Source organism: Callithrix jacchus, chromosome X (assembly GCF_049354715.1).
Source record: "Callithrix jacchus isolate 240 chromosome X, calJac240_pri, whole genome shotgun sequence".
Lineage (NCBI taxonomy): Eukaryota > Metazoa > Chordata > Mammalia > Primates > Cebidae > Callithrix > Callithrix jacchus.
The window spans coordinates 2,277,195-2,290,036 of NC_133524.1; the positions used below are offsets into that span (position 1 = coordinate 2,277,195).

At 51.3% G+C, this 12,842-nt stretch overlaps 1 protein-coding gene across 1 annotated transcript in view; it reads right to left on the reverse strand.

Annotated features, from left to right (window-relative positions):
• The window catches only part of DHRSX (dehydrogenase/reductase X-linked), a 195,705-nt gene that overhangs the window by 46,136 nt on the left and 136,727 nt on the right, over window positions 1-12,842 (reverse strand). The window contains exon 5 of the mRNA XM_078362397.1: window positions 4,898-5,105. Coding sequence (XP_078218523.1) covers window positions 4,898-5,105 — 208 coding nt within the window. The remainder of the gene's footprint in view (window positions 1-4,897; window positions 5,106-12,842) is intronic.

Here is a 12,842-nt window from a genome sequence, read left to right on the forward strand (position 1 = left end):
CTCAAAAAATAAATAAATGACACCGAGATTGTTCTGAGCCCCAATATCGGCCCCAAAGTGAGCTCCGGAATGACAGACAGGCGGCCCTCCACCAATACGGTAGGAGGAAGGGCTGTTGCTGCTGCCTTTGGCGAGCAGAAATACCTGACAAGCAGGTCACATCCCCGGGTCCCGCATCGCACATTCCTGGGGTTTCCCTTCCCGCATTCTCCGGGTTCCGTGTCCCAAAGTCCCCGGGTTTCCCGTCCCAGATTCCCCGGGTTTCGTATCCCATGTTTCCGGGACTCCCCTTCCCGCATTCCCCGCGTTCTCCGTTCCACATTCCCGGGTTCCCCGACCCACATGCCCCTGGTACCCTGTCCCACATTCCCCGGGTTCCGCGTCCCACATTCCCGGGGTTCCCCTTCCCGTGTTCCCCGGGTTTTCTGTCCCACGTTCCTGGGGTTCCATGTTCCACATTTCCCGGGTCCCCCTTCCTACATGCCCCGGGTTCCCCGTCCCACATTCCCAGGGTTCCGCGTCCCACATGCCCCGGGTTCCCGTCCCGCATTCCCGGGGCTCCCTGTCCCTCATTCCCCGGGTTCCCCTTCCCGGATTCCCCAGGTTCCCGTCCCACATGCCCCGGGTTCCCCGTCCCACATTCCCCTGTTCCCCGGGATCTCCATCCCATGTTCCACGGGTTCCGCTTCCCACATTCCCCGGGTTCCCCGTCCCTCATTCCCGAGGTTCCCCTTGCCACATTCCCCGGGTTTCCGTCCCACATGCCCCGGGTTCCCCGTCCCACATTCCCCGTGTTCCGCGTCCCACATTCTCGGGGTTCCCCTTCCCGCGTTCCCCGGGTTCCCCATCCCACATTCCCGGGGTTCCGCATCCCACATTTCCCGGGGTTCTGCATCCCACATTTCCCGGATTCCTCATCCCACATGCCCCGGTTCCCCTTCCCTTATTCCCCGGGTTCCCCGTCCCACATGCCCCGGGGTCCCGTCCTGCATTCCCGGGGCTCCCCGTCCCGCATTCCCCGGGTTCCCCTTCCCGCCTTCCCCGGGGCTCCCCGTCCTTCATTCCCCGGGTTCCCCGTCCCACATTCCCCGGGTTCCTGTCCCACATGCCCCGGGGTCCCATCCTGCATTCCCGGGGCTCCCCGTCCCGCATTCCCCGGGTTCCCCTTCCCGCATTCCCCGGGGCTCCCCGTCCTTCATTCCCCGGGTTCCCCGTCCCTCATTCCCCGGGTTCCCCGTCCCACATTCCCCGGGTTCCTGTCCCACATGCCCCGGGTTCCGCGTCCCACATTCCCGGGGTTCTGTTTTCCACATTCTCGTGGCACAATGGCTAGTGAGGGTCCCCTTCCTGCAGTCCGGGAAGTAAAAACTGCGTGTCTGAAAGATCCTCTGTCTCAGGGCTGATTTTCTTTGCAGCACTGAGTATCTATTTCCAACACTGTCATCTCTCAAATTCATAGGTTAAAGCCTGAACTCCGAGGACCTCAGAGTGTTAGGATGTTTAAAGAGGTAATTTGGGTAAAATGAGGTCATCAATATGGGCTCTAATCTGATATGAATGTTGCTGCACCAGGAGAGGGATTAAGACCCAGACATGCTTCCTGCCTCCCAGATCCTCTAGGGATGGACGGACTTCTCCTTCAGCGTCTGTGTCTCCTGTCTCTTAAAAGGACACGTATCATTGCCTGTAGGGGCCTTCTTATACCGAGAACAAGGTTGGAAGAGTTCATATTATGTGTTCACTTCACTGGAGCATGGGGTGCCTAGGTGTTCGATTGAACGTTACTCTGGGGTATCTGTAAGGGTGGAAGGGAGGATCCTTCCGGCCTCCCCGAGGTCTGGGGGCTCCAGCATCCCTGGGCTTGTGGCCGCAGCACTCCACTCTGTGCCTCTGTCCCCACGTGGCCTTCTCAAGGGTCTGCTATAATGACCTCGTCTTGACTTAATTCCATCTGCAAAGACCCTATTGCTAAATTAGGTCCCAGTCAGAGGTATTTGGAGTTAGGACGCTAGAAATAGAAATTCCATTTGACCCAGCAATCCCATTACTGGGTATATATACAAAGGACTATAAATCATTCTACTATAAGGACACATGCACACGAATATTCACTGCAGCACAGTTTACAATAGCAAAGACCTGGAACCAACCCAAATGCCCATCGATGATAGACTGGACAGGGAAAATGTGGCACATATACACCATGGAATATTATGCAGCCATCAAAAACGATGAGTTCGTGTCCTTTTTAGGGACATGGATGAATCTGGAAACCATCATTCTCAGCAAACTGACACAAGGACAGAAAATCACACAGCGCATGTTCTCACTCATAGGCGGGTGTCGAACAGTGTGAACACATGGATACAGGGAGGGGAGCGTCACACACTGGGGTCTGTTGGGGGGAATAGGGGAGAGACAGTGGGGGGTGGGGAGTTGGGGAGAGATAGCATGGGGAGAAATGCCAGATATAGGTGAAGCGGAGGAAGGCAGCAAATCACACTGCCACGTGTGCACCTATGCAACTGTCCTGCATGTTCTTCACATGTACCCCAAAACCTAAAATGCAATAAAATTATATATAAGTATATATAAAAAATTTTAGTATATACTATTATATATTATATAATCGTTATATAATTCTATGTAATATATATATATATATATCTATATATAGATATATATATATATAGAGAGAGAGAGAGAGAGTGAGTTAATGGCAGCTGGGGGCAGTGGCTCAAACCTGTAATCCCAGCATTTTGGGAGGCCGAGGCGGGTAGATTATTTGAGGTCAGGACTTTGAGGTCAGCGTAGTCCACATGATGAAGCCTCGTCTCTACTAAAAACACAAAATTTAGCCAGGCATCGTGGTGAGTGTCTAATCCCAGCTACTTGGGAGGCTGAGGTGAGAGAATTCCTGGAACCCGGGAGGCGGAGGCTGCAGTGAGCCGAGATGGCGCCATTGCACTCCAGCCTGGGTAATAGAGCAAAACTTCACCTCAAAAAGAAAAAAAAAAAAGAGTGAATGGCATATGAATGAAGCCCTCAAAGCCTTTCTTCAATATCTAGGTGCTTTTATAGGAAGAACAACTCTCCTATCAATTGCAGTTGGTAAGATAACCTTTCTGAGGTTTCTTACGTGATAATGATGCTCGATTTCTATTAAGTGCACGAATCTGCTTCGTAACATCTAAATGCTTTAGAAAGTAGCTGTCATTTCCGTTGGGTGGGTTTGTTCTGGATCTGATCTGCTCCCCTTCATTATTTAAAACAGAGATTGTGGTCATCCCAGCACTTTGGGAGGCGGAAAGGGGAGGATCGCCTGAGGTCGGGAGTTCGAGACCAGCCTGGCTAACACGGAGAGACCCCATCTCTACTAAAAATACAAAATTAGCCGGGCGTGGTGACGGGTGCCTGTAATCCCAGGTACTCGGGAGACTGAGGCAGGAGAATAGCTTGAACCCGGGAGGCGGAGGCTGCAGTGAGCCGAGATGGCGCCATTGCACTCCAGCCTGGGCGACAGTGCGAGACTCTGTCTCAAAAAAAAAAAAAAAAAAAAAAGACACCGAGATTGTTCTGAGCCCGAATATCAGCCCCAAAGTGAGCTCCGGAATGACAGGCAGGCGGCCCTCCACCAATACGGTAGGAGGAAGGGCTGTTGCTGTTGCCTTTGGCGAGCAGGAATACCCGAAAAGCAGGTCACATGCCCTGGTCCCGCGTCCACATTCTGGGGGTTCCCCTTCCCGCATTCGCCAGGTTCCCCGTCCCAGATTCCCGGGGTTCCCCTTCCCAGGTTCACCAGGTTCCGCGTCCCAAATTCCCCAGTTCCCTGTCCCACATTCCCCGGGTTCTGCATCCCACATTCCCGGGCTTCCGCTCCCACATTTCCGGAGTTCCCCTTCCCGCATTCCCTGGGTTCTCTGTCTCACATTCCCCGGGTCCCGCATCACACATTCCCGGGGTTCCCCTTCCCACATTCACCGGGTTCCCCGTCCCACATTCCCCAGGTTCCCCGTCCCACATGGCCCGGGTTTCGCATCCCAGATTTCCGGGGTTCCGCATCCCACATGCCCTGGGTTCCCTGTCCCACTCCGTGCGTTGCTCAGTGACTGTTGTCTGCAGCACGTGCTGCTGACTGTGCTGAGACCCCTCCTCCCTCCTCCCTCCTCCCTCCTCCCTCCCGCCAGGCCCTCCTGCACAGCAGGCACCACACACATGCCTGGAGCCCCGAGCGGCGGTCACGGAAGACTTGCCCCCCACGCGCCCAGCCCTGCCTCAGGCCTGGGGTTAGGGAATCCAGGCATGGCAGGGCTGTTCTTGCTAGGGGGTCCCAGGTAAATCCTTCAGCATGGAGGCCGAGGCACGAGGTCTACGCGGTCCTGCAGGGAGAGCTGATGGCAAGGATGCATGGAGCATCACACTCTCAGCACCTCTGCCCAGCGGACACAGGGAGCACGGTCCCCAGAGCAACACTGCCCAGCAGACACAGGGAGCACTGTCCCCAGAGCACCACTGTCCAGCAGACACAGGGAGCACTGTCCCCAGAGCACCACTGTCCAGCAGATGCACGGAGCACCACTGCCCAGCAGACACAGGGAGCATTGTCCCCAGAGCACCGCTGTCCAGCAGATGCACGGAGCACCACTGCCCAGCAGACACAGGGAGCACTGTCCCCAGAGCACCGCTGTCCAGCAGATGCATGGAGCACCACTGCCCAGCAGACACAGGGAGCACTGTCCCCAGAGCACCAGTGTCCAGCAGATGCAGGGAGCCCTGTCCCTAGAGCAACCGTGTCCAGCCGATGCAGGCAGCACCACACCCCACAGACACAGGGAACCAGTAACTTTTAACCCCCCTGGGACAGATGCTGTTATGACTATTCACACGGTGCACCCACCTGCTCTGAAGGTCGTCCATGTTCAGCTCAGCAACGTAATGGGTGGCGGAGGAGACAGTGACCACCCTCGCACTGTGGCCAGGGGACCCTGACTCTCTCAGGGTATCCAGGAGAAGGTTGGTCAGCAAGAAGTGCCCCAGGTAGTTCAGGCCGAAATGTTCCTCAAATCCATCTCTGGTTTTCCTCTGAGGGACCATCATCACCCCAGCTACACAAGAGGGAATATCAGAGGGAGTTAGACTGGGGAGACAGTGGAGAAATCTCAATGACGGATTCCCAGGATGCACAAATGCCCCAGGACGTTGGAGGGCGGGGTCTGGAGCTGGCTGCTGTGACTTCCTCCTGAGCCCGTTTCCTGCTTTCTATGTGGTGGGGAACATTCTAGAAGATCACTGAAGTCCCTCCCTGCTTTCCATCTCTGCATCTCTATGCCTTGAGTTTAAAAACAATAGCCACAACAGGGTGCAGGTGCTCACGTCTGTATCCCAGCACTTTCTGAGGTGGGTGGATCACCTGAAGTTGGGAGTTCAAGGCCAGCCTGACCAACATGGACAAACTCCATCTCTACTTTAAAAATACAAAAATTAGCGGGGCATGGTGACATATGCCTGTAATCCCAGCTACTTGGGAGGCTGAGGCAGGAGAATAGCTTGAACCCAGGAGGCGACGGTTGTGGCGAGCTGAGATGACACCATTGCAATCCAGCCTTGGCAACAAGAGCAAAACTCTGTCTCAAAAAAAGGAAAAAAAAAAAAAAGCCACAATGATAATGCAGTAACACACACACAGAGAGAATTTTCCAAGTCACCAAATGGGTTCCCCTGGACAATTAATAATTCTGGGAGGCTGGGTGCGGTGGCTCACACATGTAATCCCAGCCTTTGGGCAAGTGAAGAGGACACATCACTTGAGGTCAGGAGTTTGAGACCAGCCTGGGCAACATAGTGAAACACTTTCTGTACCAAAAATGCAAAAAGTTAGCTGGCTGTGGTGGTGCTTGTCTATAGTCCCAGCTACTCAGGAGGCTGAGGTGAGAGGATTGCTTGGGCCCAAGAGGCAGAGGTTGCCTGAGCTGAGATTGAGCCACTGCACTGCAGCCTGGGCGACAGAGATCCTGTCTCCAGAAATAAAAATGTGGACAAGAATATGGCGGCACCGTTCACAGTAGCAAAGACCTGAAACCAACCCAAATGCCCATCAGTGATAGACTGAATAAAGAAAATGTGGCACACGGACACCATGGAATACTATGAAGCCATGAAAAAGGATGAGTTCATGTCCTTTGCAGAGGCATGGATGATGCTGGAAACCATCATTCTCAGCAAACTGACACAAGAACAGAAAACCAAACACCACATGTTCTCACTCATAAGTGGGAGTCGAACAGTGAGGACACAGGGACATGGGGAGGGAAACATCACACACTGGGGCCTGTCGGGGGGTTGGGGGGCTAGGGGAGGGAGAGCAGGGGGTGGGGGGTTTGGGGGAAGGATAACATTAGGAGAAATACCTAATGTACATGACGGTGGGATGGAGGCAGCAAACCACCATGGCACGTGTAGAACTAGGTATCAAAGCTGCATGATCTGCATATGTACCCCAGAACTTAAAGTATAATAAAAAAATAAAACACATTTGATTAAAAAAAAAAGGAATCGCTGCTATGGCACTCCCTCTTCAGAGTGTCCCACAACCAAACTGTTCAGACATCCTCTGGGAAATGCTGACCTCAGTATAAACATGGCCGGTCCTCACCACGGACCACAGGGCAGCCCCGCTGGCCATGATTCTATAAACATAATTACCACCGGAGGTTCTGTGCTTGACAGATTCTATCTCCCAGACACAGAACACCCCACCCCTGTCAGGCAAAGCCTGGCTGAGTGCCTGCCCTGACGTCCTTGCTGTGGGGACATGACCTCAAAGATGACTCATTCTGGAAACACGCATGAACCACGTTGTCTTGTACTGAGAGACCATCGCTTGGATACTAATGCAAATGTGTACACATGTACATGCATAACGTAGCTATGTATACATATGCATGTTATGCACGTATCAGGGATTCTGTATCTGCACAGGTACTGCACATGGAAATGCAGGCACGCATATTCGGACATATGCATATGTATTTGTGAACGTGTTTACATTGCCGTGCACTTGGGTGTATAACTGCATATATGCACGATTCACTGAAAGGTATACACTTAGACGGACGTTTGCATGTACATACGTGTTCACGTCTTTGCATGCACAGATGCATTTTCAAATGCCTATAAATTTGTACTTTTCTTTCATATATATGTAAAAGAAAACATTGTATGCACATGTACCTGACTTTGCATGTATACATATTCATATGTATACACATGTGTATACATGACGTGTATTTGCATATGTTATATGTATATAAGTATGTATTATTTATTTAATTGTGAGGCAGAATTTTGCTCTTGTTACCCAGTCTGGAGTGCAATGGTATGATCTCGGCTCACTGCAACCTCCTCCTTCTCCAGGGTTCAGGTGGTTCTCCTGCCTCAACCTCCTGAGTAGCTGGGATAACAGGTGTGTGCCAGCACGCAGAGCTAACTTTTTGTATTTTCAGTAGAGATAGGTTTCATCATGTTGGCCAAGTTGGTCTCGAACTCCCGACCTCAGGTGATCCACTCGCCTCGGCATCCGAAAGTGCTGGGATGACAGGCGTGAGCCACTGCGCCCGGCCTGTTCTTCCCATCTTTGTGTCCATGAGAGCCTGGTGTGTACTTTCCAGGTATAAGTGAGAACCTGCAGTCATGAATTTCTGTCTGTTCTTTCCATCTTTTTTGTTGTTGTTGAGATGGAGTTTAGCTCTTGTTGCCCAGGCTGGAGTGCAATGGTGCAATCTCAGCTCACTGCAACCTCCTTCTCCCAGGTTCAAGCGATTCTCCTGTCTCAGCCTCCCCAGTAGATGGGATTCCAGGCATGCATCACCACACTCAGCTACTTTTTAGTAGAGACAGGGTTTCTCAGTGTTGGCCAGTGTGGTCTTGAACTCCTGACCCTAAGTGACCCGTCCACCTCAGCCTCCCAAAGAGCTGGGATTACGGGTGTGAGCCACCGTGCCTGGCCATGCACATGTACTTTAAACCACAGTGTCATCGAGATCGTTCTAGTCAGCATGTCCAACTCCAAAGTCTGAATGAAGAAACACTGTGGCCCCGTCTGCGTATGGGACGCATCCCTGTTAGGAGCAAGCACGGAATCTCCGCAGCTCTCTCTGCCAATTGCAAGGTGGGAGATGAAGAATGAATTGTCAATCAGTGATCTGTGCACCTGACGGCATTTTACGGGGGACTGGACACTCATGATGAGAAGCACATGTTGTGCCTCAAGCAGTGAACCCAGGTGAGGCGTGTCTCCAACAGGGGAGGGTAAGGGAGAGTTCTCTGCTGGGAGGAGAAAGGAGAGTGGTAGGGATGAAAGGACAGTGAGAGAAACAGAGACAGACAGAGAGGGAGCGGGGACAGAGAGGGAGGGCAAGGAAGAGAGGGAGACAGAGACAGAGACAAAGAAAGAGATGCACGGGGAACGGGGGGAAATGGAACTCAAAGAGGAGAGGGAGGAAATAGGAAGAAAGAGATAGAAAAAAAGAGGGACAGAGGCAGAGAAAGAGAGGGAGAAAGAGGGGAGAGAGAGAGAAGGAGGGCAAGGGACGGAGGAGGGGAGAGCAGGGAAGAGACACGAGGGGAGGGAGACACAGGAAGAGAGATAGAGAGAAGAGGAAGAATGATAGGGAGGGAAACAAAGGGAGAGAGAAAGAGGGGAGGGAGAGAAGAAGGAAGGAAGGGGGCAGAGGAGGAAGGGAGAGAGAGAGAAGACAGAGAAGAAGGAAGGAAGAGGGAGGGAGGAAAAAGAGAGGGAGAAAGGGAGAGAGAGAGGAGAAAGAGAAGGAGGGAGGGAGAGGAGAGAGGGAGAGAGAGAGAAGACAGAAGAAGGGAGGAAGAGGGAGGGAGGGAGAGGAGGGAGAAAGGGAGAGGGAGAAGACAGAAGGCAGTGAGGGAGGGAGCAGAAGGGAGGCTGACCGAGCAAAACAGACAGAAGAAGGGGGTGAGGGAGGGGGCTTGAGGAGAGACAGACCAACCAAGAGAAAAACCGAAAGGGAGAGGAAAGCTGAGAGAGGGTAGAGGTGGAAGGAGAGAATGACAGAGTGACAGAGAGGAGGAGGAGAGACAGAGTCACAGAGAGAGGCAGAGACTTACAGACACAGAGAAAGAGAGGAGAAAAGCATTTGAGTAACTGAGAAAGCGCTGCTTGTCCACCCGGTCCCTAGAATCTCAGCAGGGCCATGGGAAGGTTGCAGCCAGTCCAGGGACAGAGGCGACAGGACGGGGTCCTGATCATCCACCCTTCCCTGGCAGGGAACAGCCAGGCATGAAACCGCAGCAGGCCACACCCCCTGGTGCCGCCACCACCACCACCACCAGCAGCACTAAAAGAACATCCAAATGCCTTCTGCACAGAAGAGACAGAAGAGGGAGCGGAAGCCGTCACACAAAGAAACCTGCTCTACCCAAAGGCGAGCAACTCTGGGAGAGAAGCAAACAGAAGGTGCTCAGAATAAGTGGTCTACACCTGTGCAGGCGCAAGGACCCGCTGCCGAATGCATGGGCAGTGAGTGATGCAGTCTTCCTGAGATGACAGCAGAGTCTCGTTCACATGGAAGACGCCAGGCGCCTAATAACACAGGAGACACCTGCTCGGCTGTCTGCCATGCAGAAAGTGGGTCTCAGGTAGCACGGGCTCCATTGCACCTCAGTCTTCTGTGGATGCCAACCTGCATGCCTGGGCCTCCCCTGAAATAGACTTCCTGAACTCTCATGGGGCTTCGAGGTGCTCTGTGCCCATTTACTCATCTGAATGAACTCATGAGATTCATTCTTTCATTTGATTTCATTCATCCACTGGCATCATTTGAATTAATTCCCTCCTTTGAATTCATTTCTTCCTTTAAATTCGTTTGTTCACTCATTTGAATTCATTCATTCATTTGAATTCACTCATTCATTTGAATTTATTCAGTCACTCATTTGAATTCATTCGTTCCTTTGAATTCATTCATTCCTTTTTTAATTCATTCCTTTGAATTTTAATTCATTCCTTCAAATTCACTCATTTGCATTCATTCCTTTGTTCTGCCTTTGAATTCCTTCATTCATTCCATTGAATTCACTTGTTCCTTTGAATTCATTCATTCATATACATTCATTACTTTGAATTCATGCATTTGAAACCATTCATTGAAATTCATTAATTCATTCATTTGAATGAATTGGTCAACATGAATTTGAATGAATGAATGAATGAAGAGTCAAGGAGTGAATGAAGAACTGTACCAAAAACAGTCTGAAGTGTCTGGCCAAGCAAAAATCCATCACTGTTGGTTTTCAGGGTCACCCTGTACCATGGACGCATTTCTTTGGTGGTAGGGAAATTAATGCTTAGTAATTCTTTATCTCGGAAAGCAATACATCCATTGGAGTTATGGGAAGACGTCTGACAAGAATAAATCTATAAATCCTCTGCCCTTATTAAAAATCTATCAATTTTCAGACATGGGGATGGGAAGCTAGATAAATACAGTTTTGAAGTGAATAAACCATAAATACCGGCTGTGCAGGAGGTCTCTTATTGATTTATTCTTGCACATGATAAATCATCACGTTCCCTCTGAGTCTCCCACAGCAGCCAGACAGAGGCTGTCGGGTTCTATTTCAACCCACTAGCAAATGAAAAAAAAAACTATTCTACGTCTGAATCATTTAATGTTTGCAAAACCTTGACTGCTCTAAGGATAAAACAAGAAAAGCACCAAGTGTGGCTCCTTCTTGCCTCCGAAGTCACTGTTGTGGGGCTCAGCTGGGGCTGTTTTCCGAGAGGCTTGAGATACGCGATTGATTAGTAGGCGTTCTGGAGGGAAGATTCTGGGGAAATAGTTTAGGGCAGTGCTTCCCAACCTTTTTGGCACCAGGCACCAGTTTTTTGAAAGAATTTTTTTTTTTTTTGAGATGGAGTCTTGCTCTGTCACCCAGGCTGGAGTGCAGTGGCATGATCTTGGCTGGCTGCAACCTCCACCTCCCAGATTCAAGTGATTCTCCTGTCTCAGCCTCCTGAGTAGCTGGGATTACAGGCACCCACCACCACACCCGGCTACTTTTCATATTTTTAGTAGAGACGGAGTTTTGCCATGTTGACCAAGCTCGTCTCGAACTCCTGACCTCGTGATACACCCATCTTGGCCTCCCGAAGTGCTGGGATTGCAGGCGTGAGCCACTGTGCCCGGTTGGTGAAAGACAATTTTGTGAAGAGAGATGGTGGAGATGGATGTGGGTGGGTGGGTGTGTGGATGTTTCCAGAATGATTCAAGGACATGACATTGATTATGCATTTTATGTCTTTTATTATGACATTGCACTCTGTAATAAAATAGTTCTGCAACTGACCGCCATGTGGAGTCACTGGGCGCCCTGAGCTTGTTTTCCTGTGACTAGACACTCCCGTATGGGGGTGACGGGAGACAGTGACAGCATCAGGCATTGGATTCTCCCAACAAGCGCACAGCCTGGGTCCCTGGCATGGGCAGTTCACAGTAGGGTTTGTGTTCCTGTGAGAATCAAATGCTGCGGCTGCTCTGCCGCGAGGTGGGTGAGGTGCTGATAAGAGCAATGGGGAGCGCGGTCAGTACCAAGGAGGCTTCGCTTCCTTACCTGCCACTCACCTCCTGCTGTGCGGGGGGGGTCCTAACATGTGAGATGACCAGAGGTCAGACAGCCCTAGTTCAGGGGAAATGTGCAGACTCCCTGCTAGCTTCTTAGACACTAAAAGTGCTACTGCTGGAGTCCTTCCGAGGCTGCCTGTCAGTGGAAACTATTCACAGATGTTCACACCAGCAATATCACAAACACAGAATGCAGCAATCCCATTTGCACACAACGAGGATGAATTCTGACGCATAAAACAAGGCAGGCAACAAATGAAAAAACGATCATTTATATTTTTCTCTAAACCAAGGTTCACCTGGCCCAAGCCTCCAGCACCTGAGCTGGTGATGAATCCATTTCTAGCATGGCTGGTGTAGAATCCAGCCTCCTCATCTGCACACAATGAGGTTGAATTCTGATGCATAAAGCAAGCAGGGGACAAGTGAGGAGACTCCTTCACTTCTTCTCTAAACCAAGGTTCACCTGGCCCAAGCCTCCAGGAGACGGGCTGGTGATGCGTCCGTTCCCAGAGTTGACTGTGCCGTCCTGGTTACTTCTGGCTTCAGGAACTCCTACTCCTGTAGCTTTCCATCCACCCTGGGTATCTCGGGAGGCCCCCATCCAAGCCCATGTGCCTCAGGGAGCTCCGTGGTTCTGCTGCCTTTCCAGGAGAATCAAGAGGATTTGTCCAGAAGACACCCCCTCTCTGCTCTTCTGTCTTTTTGTGGAGAGCGTGTGATGGGTATTCAACACAGCATCCAGGAGTGGAGTCTCCAGCTCTTTTCTGGAAGCTTCTGCATGAACCCAGAGAGGTAAACAACAACAACAAAAAATCTGGGCTGGGCACGGTGGCTCATGCCTATAATCCCAGCCCTTTGGGAGGCCGAGACAGTTAGATCACAAGGTCAGGAGATCGATACCATCCTGGCCAACATGGTAAAACCCTGGCTGTACTAAAATAGAAAAAATTAGCTGGGCGTGGTAGTGGCCATCTGTAGTCGCAGCTACTCGGGGGCTGAGGCAGGGGAGTGGCTTGAACCTGGGAGGCGGAGGTTGCAGTGAGCCGAGATCGCGCCACTGCACTCCTGCCTAGAGACAGAGCAAGACTCCATCTCAAAAAAAAAAAAAAAATCCAGATTCTCTGCAACTGAGTTCATCTCAACAGTGACCCCAGGGACATGATAAATGTGGATGTCCTTAGCCAGCCA